The following is a 12,202-nucleotide window of genomic DNA, read 5'->3' on the forward strand; positions in this document are numbered from 1 at the left end:
TCTCTTCTCTTCTCTTCTCTTCCCTTCCCTTCCCTTCCCTTCCCTTCCATTCCCTTCCATTCCATTCCATTCTATTCTTAATAAAGTACTGAGGTCCCTCTTAGAATTCCCCCTCCCGTAAGGAATATGTAAGTTTTCACGCCAACGGATCAAACCTCACACCGACTTCCTCTCTTAAGAAGGATGTTCCTTGCACCCACATCTTTCCCCAAAGACAGTGGCTGAGCATTGGGAAAACCCAACTTTCTCTTCAAATATGCATAATTTGGTATTTCTTATTTAGTCATGTTTATGTAGTGTATATTGGAGGTGGTGACCCTTTAGAGCTGGATGCAACAAAATTTCACTTTAATGTATGCCGATTAGTGTACATTCAAAGTGACAATAAAGTTTTCTATTCTATTCATTTCTTATTCTATTCTATTCTTCTCTATTCTTTTTTCTGTCCTATTCTATACTTCTATTCTATATTATTCTCTTCTATTTATTCTATTCTGTATTCAATATTGTTCTGTTCTATTCTATTCTACATTATTCTATTCTGTTCTATTCTATTATTCTTTTTCTATTCTATTCTTTTTCTGTTCTATTTTATTTTTCCTATTCTATTCTATTCTATTCTATTCTATTCTGCATTCTCTTCTCTTCCCTTCTGCATTCTCTCTTCTCTTCATCCTAGGGCACACAGGGAGGGACAGAGAACAGAGCAACATGGGTTGCGTGGCTTACGGGGGAGGAAAGGGCCCTGATTCCCTTCATTAGCCACAGCTGGGAAGGGAGTTTAAAAGAGATGGAAGCTGAGTGCAGCAGCTTCTGGGAGCAAACGTGAGTTTATCTTGTGTCGACTTTGCTTATCTGCATTCCTGACATTCCAACGGTGTTGAGTTATTGCCGTTCCTTCGTGTCCGGAATTCTTGCTTCTGCATGGGGCACGGTGTGTGTGTGGTCCCTCCCGTGCCCATTTTCCTCCCAGTAGGCTTCAGGGAGGCCTACTAGGCCCCAAACAGTGAATGTGTGGGGGCAAGCCCCCTGTGCTCCCCCGCCTGCGCACATGGCTCATGCATGCACCCTGCCCCCTGGTGGCAGGCACCTGAAAATCAGCTGGCAGGCAGGAGGCCCATGCGCCTGCTCAGTGGAGCTGAGCTGCGGCGATGGCTTGAGTGCCCACAGAGAGGGCTCTGGGTGCCACCCGTGGCACGCATGCCATAGGTTCGCCATCGCAGAACTAGGATGTATACTATGATGCAAAAAAAGGGGGATTTGATATAACCAGTACACGGACGTTGTAAAATTGGTGTGCAGCATTCCAGGGAAAAATCCATTCCTGTCAGTAACTCCATCTCAAAGGACTTTTATTGGAATAGCGCCTGGCACATTCTGTGGAATTCCAAAACAAAACGCTTTCCCCGGTTACCCAAAAGGTCCCAACCCCTTTTCCCTCATCATCACATCACATGAACCAATCCCAAAGTAAGTTCCAATTCTTTCTGCGCCACACTCTTTTAACCTTGAACTATCCAAAGAATTATACACTGCTCAAAAAATAAATAAAGGGAACACTTAAACAACACAATGTAACTCCAAGTCCATCCCACTTCTGTGAAATCAAACTGTCCACTTAGGTAGCAACACTGATTGACAACCCATTTCACATGCTGTTGTGCAAATGGAATAGACAACAGGTGGAAAGCAGAGGCAGTTAGCAAGACATCCCCAATAAAGGAGCGGTTCTGCAGGTGGTGACCACAGACCACTTCTCAGTTCCTATGCTTTCTGGCTGATGGTTTGGTCACTTTTGAATGCTGGCGGTGCTTTCACTCTAGTGGTAGCCTGAGACGGAGTCCACAACCCACACAAGTGGCTCAGGTAGTGCAGCTCATCCAGGATGGCACATCAATGCGAGCTGTGGCAAGAACGTTTGCTGTGTTGGTCAGCGTAGTGTCCAGAGCATGGCGGCGCTACCAGGAGACAGGCCAGTACATCAGGAGACGTGGAGGAGGCAGTGGGAGGGGAACAACCCAGCATCAGGACCGCTACCTCCGCCTTTGTGCAGGGAGGGACAGGAGGAGCACTGCCAGAGCCTTGCAAAATGACCTCCAGCGGGCCACAAATCTGCATGTAGCTGCTCAAACGGTCAGAAACAGACTCCATGAGGGTGGTATGAGGGCCCGACGTCCACAGGTGGGGGTTGTGCTTACAGCCCAACACCGTTCAGTATGTTTGACATTTGCCAGAGAACACCAAGATTGGCAAATTCACCACTGGTGCCCTGTGCTCTTCACAGATGAAAGCAGGTTCACACTGAGCACATGTGACAGACGTGACAGGGTCTGGAGACGCCGTGGAGAACATTCTGCTGCCTGCAACATCCTCCAGCATGACCGGTTTGGCAGTGGGTCAGTAATGCTGTGGGGTGGCATTTCTTTAGGGGGCCGCACAGCCCTCCATGTGCTCGCCAGAGGTAGCCTGACTGCCATTAGGTACCGAGATGAGATCCTCAGACCCCTTGTGAGACCATATGCTGGTGCGGTTGGCCCTGGGTTTCTCTGAATGCACGACAATGCTAGACCTCATGTGGCTGGAGTGTGTCAGCCGTTCCTGCAAGACGAAGGCATTGACATGCTATGGACTGGCCTGCCCGTTCCCCAGACCTAAATCCAATTGAGCACATCTGAGACATCATGTTTCGTTCCATCCACCAACGCCACGTTGCACCACAGACTGTCCAGGAGTTGGGGGATGCTTTAGTCCAGGTGTGGGAGGAGATCCCTCAGGAGACCATCCGCCACCTCATCAGGAGCATGCCCAGGCGTTGTAGGGAGGTCATACAGGCACGTGGAGGCCACACACACTACCGAGCCTCATTCTGACTTGTTTGAAGGACATTACATCAAAGTTGGATCAGCCTGTAGTGTTTTTTTCCACTTTAATTTTGAGTGTAACTCCAAATCCAGACCTCCATGGGTTGCCAAATTTGATTTCCACTGATAATTTTTGTGTGATTTTTGTTGTCAGCACATTCAACTACGTAATGAACAAAGTATTTCATAAGAATATTTCATTCATTCAGATCTAGGATGTCTTATTTTTGTGTTCCCTTTATTTTTTTGAGCAGTGTTTATTTGTCTACTAAGAGCCACTCAGTTAACATCACCCCAGTCCCACTTTCTCCAGCTATGTTGGCAGCGATGAATTCCATAGCTGACAATTGGAACTGTGATGAAAAAAACAATGGGAAATATAACAAAAAATTGTTTTTTTTTTTAAAAAAACGGTCTCATTTAGCAATGGCAATGTGGGGGCTCCATTGCAGCCGTTAAATCGAGGACCACCTGTATTTCACAGCGGAAAAGGTCACCTGGAAGCCCCAAACTTTTCAATTGTGCCAAGAACATAATTGGGGGTGCAGAAATTAATTAACCCAACGCCGCTTCTTTGAAGGTCCCGCCCAAGCCGGCCGTCTCGCTCCGAATCAAGCGAAGAGGAAAAGCAAAATAAACCCACCAGGCCTGGTTTTTTTTAAATTTTATTATTAATTTATTTTGAAAACCGAATTCCTGTAAATGAGAAATGCCAAAGAGAGAAATTGCTGCTCTCCGTCGTCTGTGGTGCGGGCCGGCGAGAGAAGCGTCGGTTGGGACATGCGCTGAGCTGCGGCTCGTCACCGGAGCTTCTTCCACAGGGCTCCGGATGTCCCGGCGTTGCGCCGAACTCCGTCGAGGGCTGCCCATCTGAAAGGAAAGGAACCCGGGTTACGTTCGTGCCAAGACCATCGATGGGTGTTTGGTGGAGTAAGGGCAGCTCAGCTCAGCTCAACCCTGCTTGGCTCACTTGCAGAAGGTTGGGCTCCTTCTCGGGCGAGTGGCCGGCGGGACAGTCTAAACAAGCCACCTACATCCTAGTCTTCCTCTGGCACTGATGACGTTACCTAGTTGGGCAATGAAACATCTGCAAGGCAACAACCAAGCTCAGAGAGCACCAAGGATCTCTCCCTCCTCCCTTTCTTTCTCCTTTACTCCACACAATCGCTTCCTTCCAGCACTGATGACGTTACCTAGTTAGGCAATGAAACATCTGCAAGGCAACAACCAAGCTCAGAGAGCGTTGACTGGCCCCTCTCTGGCTGGGGAATAAATAGGAGGAAACGACAATGGCTTCGTTGTTGCTTCTTGCGTGTTTCGTGGGACGAAGTCTGGCTTGCCGGAACTGAGGTTTGTCTCTTTCTCTGACCTAATTTGCAGCCTCCTGGCTGGGTCGGAGCTCAAGGCCTTGCATTTATCTGAATGAGCTGATAAGGGCTATTGCTTCACTTCACTCCTTGCGGGACTCTCGCCTGGACTTTCGGTTGGTGAAGGCCGTTAATTCCCAAGGTGTAAATAAAGAGGGTTTCTCCTTTGCCGGGAGTCCGTTTCTTGCATCTGTGAAGTCCGGGTCAGAACACAAAGATCCCTCCCTCCCTCTCCCTTCCTCCTCCTCCTCCTCTTTTTCTCCTTCTCCTTCACTCCACACACCCACTTCCTTCTAGCGCTGCTGATGTTCCGTAGTTGGGTCCCGAAACGTTTGCAAAAAAAAAAACCCCATCAAGGCCCCAGCGTCCCCTTCCTCCTCCGCTACCATGACACTTGACCGCAGAAATGTCCACGTCGCTAAATTCCCTGCCCAGCTGAGAAAAAAAAAAAAACCCTAATAATTCCTCCGGGGTCATTTTCCAGCCAGATTAAAATGTTGGCGTTGGGTGGTGGGAGGGAATCCAAGCAGGAAGCGCGAAGGACGCCCACCTCCTCCTAGTCGTCGATGTACTCGAAAGGTTCGGGGGGCTCCGGCTCCTGCTCCTCCTCTTCTATCTTGGGGCCGTGGGCTGCCACGGGTTCCACCAGCTCTTCCGTGTCCTCGCTGGTGTCTCGCAAGACGATGATGCCCCCAATGGAAAGCTAAGGAAACAAAAGCACACAGCAATCGCGCTTGCACTTATATACCGCTTCGCAGTGCTTTTACAGCCCCTCTCTAAGCGGTTTACAGGATCAGCCTCTGGCCTCCCAGCAATCTGGGTCCTCATTTTACCGACCTTGGAAAGGACGGAAGGCTGAGTCAACCTTGAGCTGTTCGGGATCAAACTCCTGGCTGTGGGCAGAGTCATCCTGCAATACTACATTTTAACCACTGTGAGAAGGAAGGAAGGAAGGAAGGAAGGAAGGAAGGAAGGAAGGAAGGAAGGAAGGAAGGAAGGAAGGAAGGAAGGAAGGAAGGAAGGAGAGGGGAGAGAGAAGGAAGGAAGGAAGGGGGAGGGAGGGAGGGAGGGAAGAAGGAAAGAAGGAAGGAAGGAAGGAAGGAAGGAAGGAAGGAAGGAAGGAAGGAGAGGGAGGGAAGGAGGGAGGGAGGGAAAGGAAGGAGGACAGGGAGGAGAGGGAGGGCAATTGCACTTAGACCTATATACCACTTCACAGTGCTTTTACAGCCCCTCTCTAAGCGGTTTACAGAATCAGCCTCTGGCCTCCCAACAATCTGGGTCCTCATTTTACCGACCTCGGAAAGGACGGAAGGCTGAGTCAACCTTGAGCTGTTCAGGATCAAACTCCTGGCTGTGGGCAGAGTCATCCTGCAATGCTGTATTCTAACCACTGGGCCACCATGGAAGGAAGGAAGGAAGGAAGGAATGAAAGGCAATAGCATTTAAGACCTGGATGGATGGATGGATGGATAGATGGATTGATGGACAAATAGCTGGATGATACGTAGTTAGGTAGATAGATAAGGTAGATAAGATAGACAGGTAGGTAGATGGGCGGACAGGTGGATGGGTAGATGGGCAGAAGGAAGGGCAATAACACTTAGACTTATATGGATGGATAGATGGATGATAGGTAGGAAGGTAGATGGATAAGAGGTAGGAAAGTGGATGGGTGGATAGATGGTAGGTAGACAGGTAGATAAAGAAAATGTACACTTTTGATACATAGGATAGACAGGTAGGTAGGCAGATAGACGGACAGGTGGATGGGTGGATGGATGGAAGGAAGGAAGGAAGGAAGGAAGGAAGGAAGGAAGGAAGGAAGGAAGGAAGGAAGGAAGGAAGGGCAATAGTACTTAGACTTATATGGATGGATGGATGATAGGTAGGTAGGTAGATAAGAGGTAGATAGGTGGATGGTGGATAGATGGATGGATGGATGGAAGGAAGGAAGGAAAAGGAAGGAAGGAAAAGAAAGGAAGGGCAATAGTACTTAGACTTATATGGATGGATGGATGATAGGTAGGTAGGTAGATAAGAGGTAGATAGGTGGATGGTGGATAGATGGATGGATGGATGGATGGATGGATGGAAGGAAGGATGGAAGGAAGGAAGGAAGGAAGGAAGGAAGGAAGGAAGGCAATAGCACTTAAGACTTATATGGATGGATGGATGATAGGTAGGTAGGTAGATAAGAGGTAGATAGGTGGATGGTGGATGGATGGATGGATGGATGGAAGGAAGGGAAGGAAGGAAGGAAGGGGAGGAAGGGCAATAAGCACTAGTAAGACTTATATGGATGGATGGATGGATGGATGGATGGATGGATGATAGGTAGGTAGGTAGATAAGAGGTAGATAGGTGGATGGTGGATAGATGGATGGATGGATGCCAGGCAGGCAATGAAAACTCACCGTCTTGAAAGGCTGGTACCGGCAGCTCTCTGGCATGGTGAGCACCTTCAGCTGGGCTGGCATCACCCGGGCCGGGTTGTCAAGGATCTGGAAAGAAGGTTCGGGCTCCTTCTTCTTCTCCTTCTCGTCCTTCTTCTCTGCTTCTTCCTGTTTGCGGAGGTGAGAAAAGCCTCAGCGGGGAATGTAGGAAACCGTAAACAAACCTGGGAGGGGCTTTCAACACTTTGAAAACAGGTGAATTCTAGCATTACAAAAAAAAAATAAAAAAATCTTACCAAACACGGGTTTACGTTTCTTCGTTGGGAAACTGACGTTTTGCAGGAAGAGCCCCGTTTACCGTCAAACATCGAATCCCGTAGCTTAATAATCAGCCATTCCTATGAGCCCTATTTCCCCAGCTGGTGTTTTCTGCCAGCTGTTCTAAGTGAACCCACCAGGGATGCCTTGAAAAGCGGGAAAAAGGCTGGAGCGCTTCTCGGCTGACAGGCGGGATGTAAGTACAAGAAGCTAGTCCACATCTGTCCTCCGAATCAAGATGAGATGGAACGACTGTGTCAGGGTTCCGGGGATCACCCTAATTAAATCATGAGCCTCGGACACAAGGCTTCCAAAGAATCCCAAAGGTTTATTAGGAGCAACGTGTCCGGCATTAACCTAAATGAAACCAACTCTGCCATACGCCATTCGCAGTCACCCGTGACGCTGTTTCCCTCCCTCTCCCCTGGGTGGGTTATAAATCACATTCTCCAATGAAGCCGGTGTCCACCGGGCTGGGTGTCATCCATCACGTTCTCCAATGAAGGATTTTCCCCCGGCAGAAGATCCGGTTGCCTAGCTACAATCTTTGTAAGATAAGGGTGGAATGTACTTTGTCAGGGCTCCAACAAATCCACCCCCATCTCTCAGAGTAAAAAAAAAAAAGGATTTATTAGGAGTGACCATGCCGGGCGTTAGCTGGGTGCAGCCGACATTAAAATACATCATTCATTTCCCCCTCGACCCTGGTCTTCCCTCTACCCCCTGGATGTATATTCTCCAATGGGACACATCCATAGCCAAGAGTCACCAATCAGGCTCTCCAGTAATAATCTTGCGCGCCAACAGCTTCGGCTGCCAAGGCAATTATCTGAGGCATGTAAGGAATGCACTGCTTTCCCCGCCTCCCTCCCGTTTCTGCTGGCAACTAAAAAGACCAAAGGAGTATTTTTTAGTTGACATACTTCTGGTTTTAAACTGCTATACTGGTCCTTCAGATCCCAAACCCCCCGTTTATGGCAACTCAAAAACAGACATAGGAATGCTTTACGAGTTGGCAGATTGCACCGCTTGGAGGTGGACACTGGACCCCTGAGGCCAGAGGGAGGCGCAACTGAGATCCCTCGCATGCACAATTTGTGCGGGTAATCCTCGACTTACAATGGAGCCCGACACTTTTGTTGCTAAGCGAGACATTTGCCAAGTGAGTTTTGCCCCGTTCTACGCCCTTTCTTGCCACAGTTGTTAAGTGGACCGCTTGGAGCTGTTCAATGGTCGCTAAGTGGATCTGGCTCCCCCATTGACTAAGCTTGTCAGAAGGTCGTAAAAAGGGCATCGCATAACCCCAGGAACACTGCCACCGTCATAAAAGTCAGTCAGTTGCCAAACGTTCAAATTTTGATCACGTGATTTGTGGGGATGCTGCGAAAGGTTGTGAGGAAAAACGGCCATAAGTCACTTTTTTTCAGGGCTGTTGTTAACTTTGGTGACTAAATGAACTGTTGTAAGTAGAGGGCTACCTGTATTTCAGGCTTTTCCCCGAGGTGTAAGCAAGAGGGATCGGGAAACACGAAGAGACCTGCAAAACACGAAGAGACCCGCAAGTGTGGGCCCAGCCTCCTGGTGAGGCCTGCTCTCAGATCTGGAGAGCCTCAAAAAGCTGACAGAAAACTTGTGGCCATTTATGGCTTCGTCCTCTATGAAAATGTCCGATCCTAATTTAAGGCCTTCCCGGCTGTCTGTACTTTGCTACAACCGCTGGATAGGGTTGTACTATTTAGCATATATATATATTTTATATATATATATATATATATATATATATAAAACTAGTCTCTCTTTATACATATATACATATACATATACATATATATATATATATATATATATATATATATATATATATATATATATATGTATGTATGTATGTATGTATATGTATATGTATATGTATATAACAGATAATCAGAGTTGGAAGGGACCTTGTAGGTCATCTAGTCCAACCCCCTGCCCAAGTGGGAGACCCTACACATTTCTGACAGATGGGCAATCCAGTCTCTTCTGGAAAATCTCAAGTGATGGCGCTCCCACAACTTCTGAGGGCAAGCTGTTACACACACACACACACACATTCATACACACACACAAAATGTACAATGTACAATATATGCAGGGATGGGTGTATATATTTATACATATACATACATACATGTATGTATGTATGTATGTATGTCTAGGTGTGTTCGGGTCTTTTCCTGTGTAAGACCTGAACACACCTAGACCTACATACCTGTACCCGTGAAAATCTATGAATACACACACACACACACACACACACACACATATACACACAATGTACAATATTACAATATACACGGGGGCGGGGCGGGTTGTATATCGCTTAAAAATCGCTTAACCAATGTCTCGCTTAGCAACAGAAATTTTGGGTTTAATTGTGGTCCAAAATTGAGGACAGTCTATATTTTGAGACAGCAGAGAGATTTCTCACTTTGGGGAAACCTGAGTGAGCTCCCAAAAACTTCCTTTCTCAGCGTCTTGTCACTACATTCCTGGGACATTTTTTGTTTCTTTCCTGACACGGAGAAATCAGCGCTCTTCCTGATTCCGAACCAGATTAGTGTTGTGGTCTGCCGGCGGCCTGCAGAGCTGGCAACAGAGTTGGACAGCGGGGAGGAACGTGGGCCGGTCCTGGAGCCTGGGGAGGGCTTGGATGAGGGTCCTGTGTCCGATACGGAGATGGGGCCAAGGGCCACCTGAGAGTTATGTGTCGACTCCGGAGCCGCTCGGACATCAGCGAGGCAGAGGAACAAGGGGAGCCTGTTCTCAGTGCGCGCATGCACAGAGCTGCCAGAAGGCAAGAACAGTAAAGACAAAAGGGGCGACTTGGGAGTAAGGCTTGGAGGTGGTTGGCCCCTCCCATAAGACATAAAGGAGGAGCAAAGGGACATGAGCCTTTGCAGGAAGCAACTTTGTTCGTTGTGGTCGGTTTAAACTCTGAAGTTGTGTCGACTTTGTGTCTTTCAAGGGAGGTAAAGGTGGGTGCTTCTCAGCCTTATCCCGAAGGACCGTGGCGGACTTCCGTTGGACTATTCATAAATTGTTTGGGACTGTGATTACGGGCTGTGAATGCATAGAATCCACAGGCGTTGAAATAAAACCAAGAGGGTTTTGGGAACAGCGTGTGATTGCTACTGTCCCAGGAACAACTAGAGGAGGCCGGAGTCGACTCACCACTTCCATTTTCTCCTCTTCTTTCTTCTCTTTTTCCTTCTCCTTCTCCTTTTTCTTGGCTTTTGCAGTGATGGACAAGACAGCGGTAGAAACCTGGCCGTGGCAACCGGGGAAGAAGGAAAACAGGGTTAGAGAAGCGGCCCAAGAATTTTCGAAGGGAAGTTTGCTCAGATAACAGCAGACAGACGCACTTTAATAGGTAGGCAGGTATTAAGAAGCAAGTTTGTATGTACGTATGTATGTATGTGTCCTGAAAATTTACTACGGGCCTCCCTGTGTCCGATTATCTAAGGAAAAGGGAGGGGATGATGGGTCTGGGAGTGAAATTAGATGGGGTGAAGGTTGGTCAGGAAGAGCCAAGCCGTGGCATCGTTTGCTTGCTTTTCTGTAGGAGCCCCGAGCAGAATCCTTTTCCCTGAGGATCTACTCCTGGGGAAAAAAAAAAAAACTGTTTACGAAGCAGGAAGTTCAATTTTGTACAGGAAGTAAAGAAATTCAGGATTTTGGCTTTTTTGCTCCCCGTAGGTTGTCCATCACCCATCCCCTCACCCATCGAGGAGAACGGGAGGCATGTAAATGTAATAAATTTAAAAAAATATCTGTCTATTTGTCTGGCACAATTACCAATGGCCAGTGAAGCCCTAAAGCAGGGGTGTCCAACCTTGGCAACTTTAAGATTTGTGGACTTCAACTCCCAGAATTCCTCACCAGCAAAGCTGGCTGAGGAATTCTGGGAGTTGAAGTCCACAAGTCTTAAAGTCCACAAGCAAAGCTGGCTGAGGAATTCTGGGAGTTGAAGTCCGCAAGTCTTAAAGTTGCCAAGGTTGGACACCCCTGTACTATAGCATAGAAATACAGTAGATATAACAGTTAATTTCCCCCTTTTTCCCTACATTGTTAATTTAATGCTGGTTAAATATTGGTTTCCATTTACATTTATAGAATTGAATTGTTTATTGTCGTTGTACGGATATGCACAGTATACATACAACGAAATTCACCTCACACCAGAGACCAGACTCAACATGCACACAAACGTGACAATCCCCAGGGATTCTGGGAGTTGAAGTCCACAAGTCTTAAAGTTGCCAAGGTTGGAGACCCCCGCCTTTAAGGACAGGGCCCCGGATGCCCAGAGGCCGCCCCTGAGGGAGCCTGCTACAAACCTTTTCCTTCTCCTTCTCTTTTGGCACTTCCAAGGGGGCTGGGTAGGCAAATGTGGAGGGCTTGACGTTGGACCGGTACTGAACTTTTGGCATCTGAAAAAAAAAAAAGAAAGAAAAGAAAGATGAGAGAGAGGGGAGAAGGAAGGGAGGAATGTAACGAGGGAGGGAGGAAAGAAGAATGGATGGAGGGAGGAAGGAAGGAAGGAAGGAAGGAAGGAGGGAGGGAGGGAAGGGAGGGAGGAGAGAGGGAGGAAGGAAGGAAGGAGAGAGGGAGGAAAGAAGAATGGATGGAGGAAGGAAGGAAAGTAGCAAGGAAGGGGAGAGGGAGGGAGGAAGGAAGGAAGGGGGGAGGGAGGGAGGAAGGAAGGGAGGGAAGAAGAATGGATGGAGGAAGGAAGGAAGGAAAGTAGCAAGGAAGGGGAGAGGGAGATAGGGAAGGGAAGGGAGGGAAGGAAGGAAGGGAGGGAGGAAGGAAGGGAGGAAGGAAGGAAGGAGGGAGGGAGGGAAGGAAGGAAGGAAGGAAAGTAGCAAGGAAGGGGAGAGGGAGGGAAGGGAGGGAAGGAAGGAAGGGAGGGAGGGAGGGAAGGAAGGAAGGAATGAAGGAAGGAAAGTAGCAAGGAAGGGAGAAGGAGGAAGGGAAGGAAGGGAGGAGGAGGGAGGAAATGGGAAGAAGGGAGGGATGGACAGAAGGGAGAAGAGATGGAGGAAGAAAGGGGTGGAGGAAGGAAGGAGAAGAGGGAGGGAAGAAGGGAGGAAAGAAGAATGGATGCAAGGAAGGGAGAGAGGAAGGAAGGAAAGTAGCAAGGAGGGTGGGAGAGAGGAAGGGAGGAAGGAAGGGAGGAAAGAGAGAGGGAGGAAAGAAGAATGGATGGAGGAAGGAAGGAAGG

The 12,202-nt window shown here is 48.1% G+C and overlaps 1 protein-coding gene across 1 annotated transcript in view; it reads right to left on the bottom strand.

Moving 5' to 3' along the window:
* Window positions 1-3,513: 3,513 nt before the first annotated feature.
* PSMD1 (proteasome 26S subunit, non-ATPase 1) overlaps window positions 3,514-12,202 on the bottom strand; it is a 134,727-nt gene continuing 126,038 nt past the window's right edge. Inside the window, exons 21-25 of the mRNA XM_087933694.1 lie at window positions 11,316-11,408; window positions 10,150-10,242; window positions 6,643-6,789; window positions 4,779-4,931; window positions 3,514-3,731 (exon numbers count right to left, since the gene is read on the bottom strand). Coding sequence (XP_087789820.1) covers window positions 4,785-4,931; window positions 6,643-6,789; window positions 10,150-10,242; window positions 11,316-11,408 — 480 coding nt within the window. The 3' untranslated portion in view covers window positions 3,514-3,731; window positions 4,779-4,784. The remainder of the gene's footprint in view (window positions 3,732-4,778; window positions 4,932-6,642; window positions 6,790-10,149; window positions 10,243-11,315; window positions 11,409-12,202) is intronic.

This window comes from Pseudonaja textilis, chromosome 4 (assembly GCF_049901715.1).
Source record: "Pseudonaja textilis isolate UNSWEBS1 chromosome 4, rPseTex1.2, whole genome shotgun sequence".
Classification (NCBI taxonomy): Eukaryota; Metazoa; Chordata; class Lepidosauria; order Squamata; family Elapidae; genus Pseudonaja; species Pseudonaja textilis.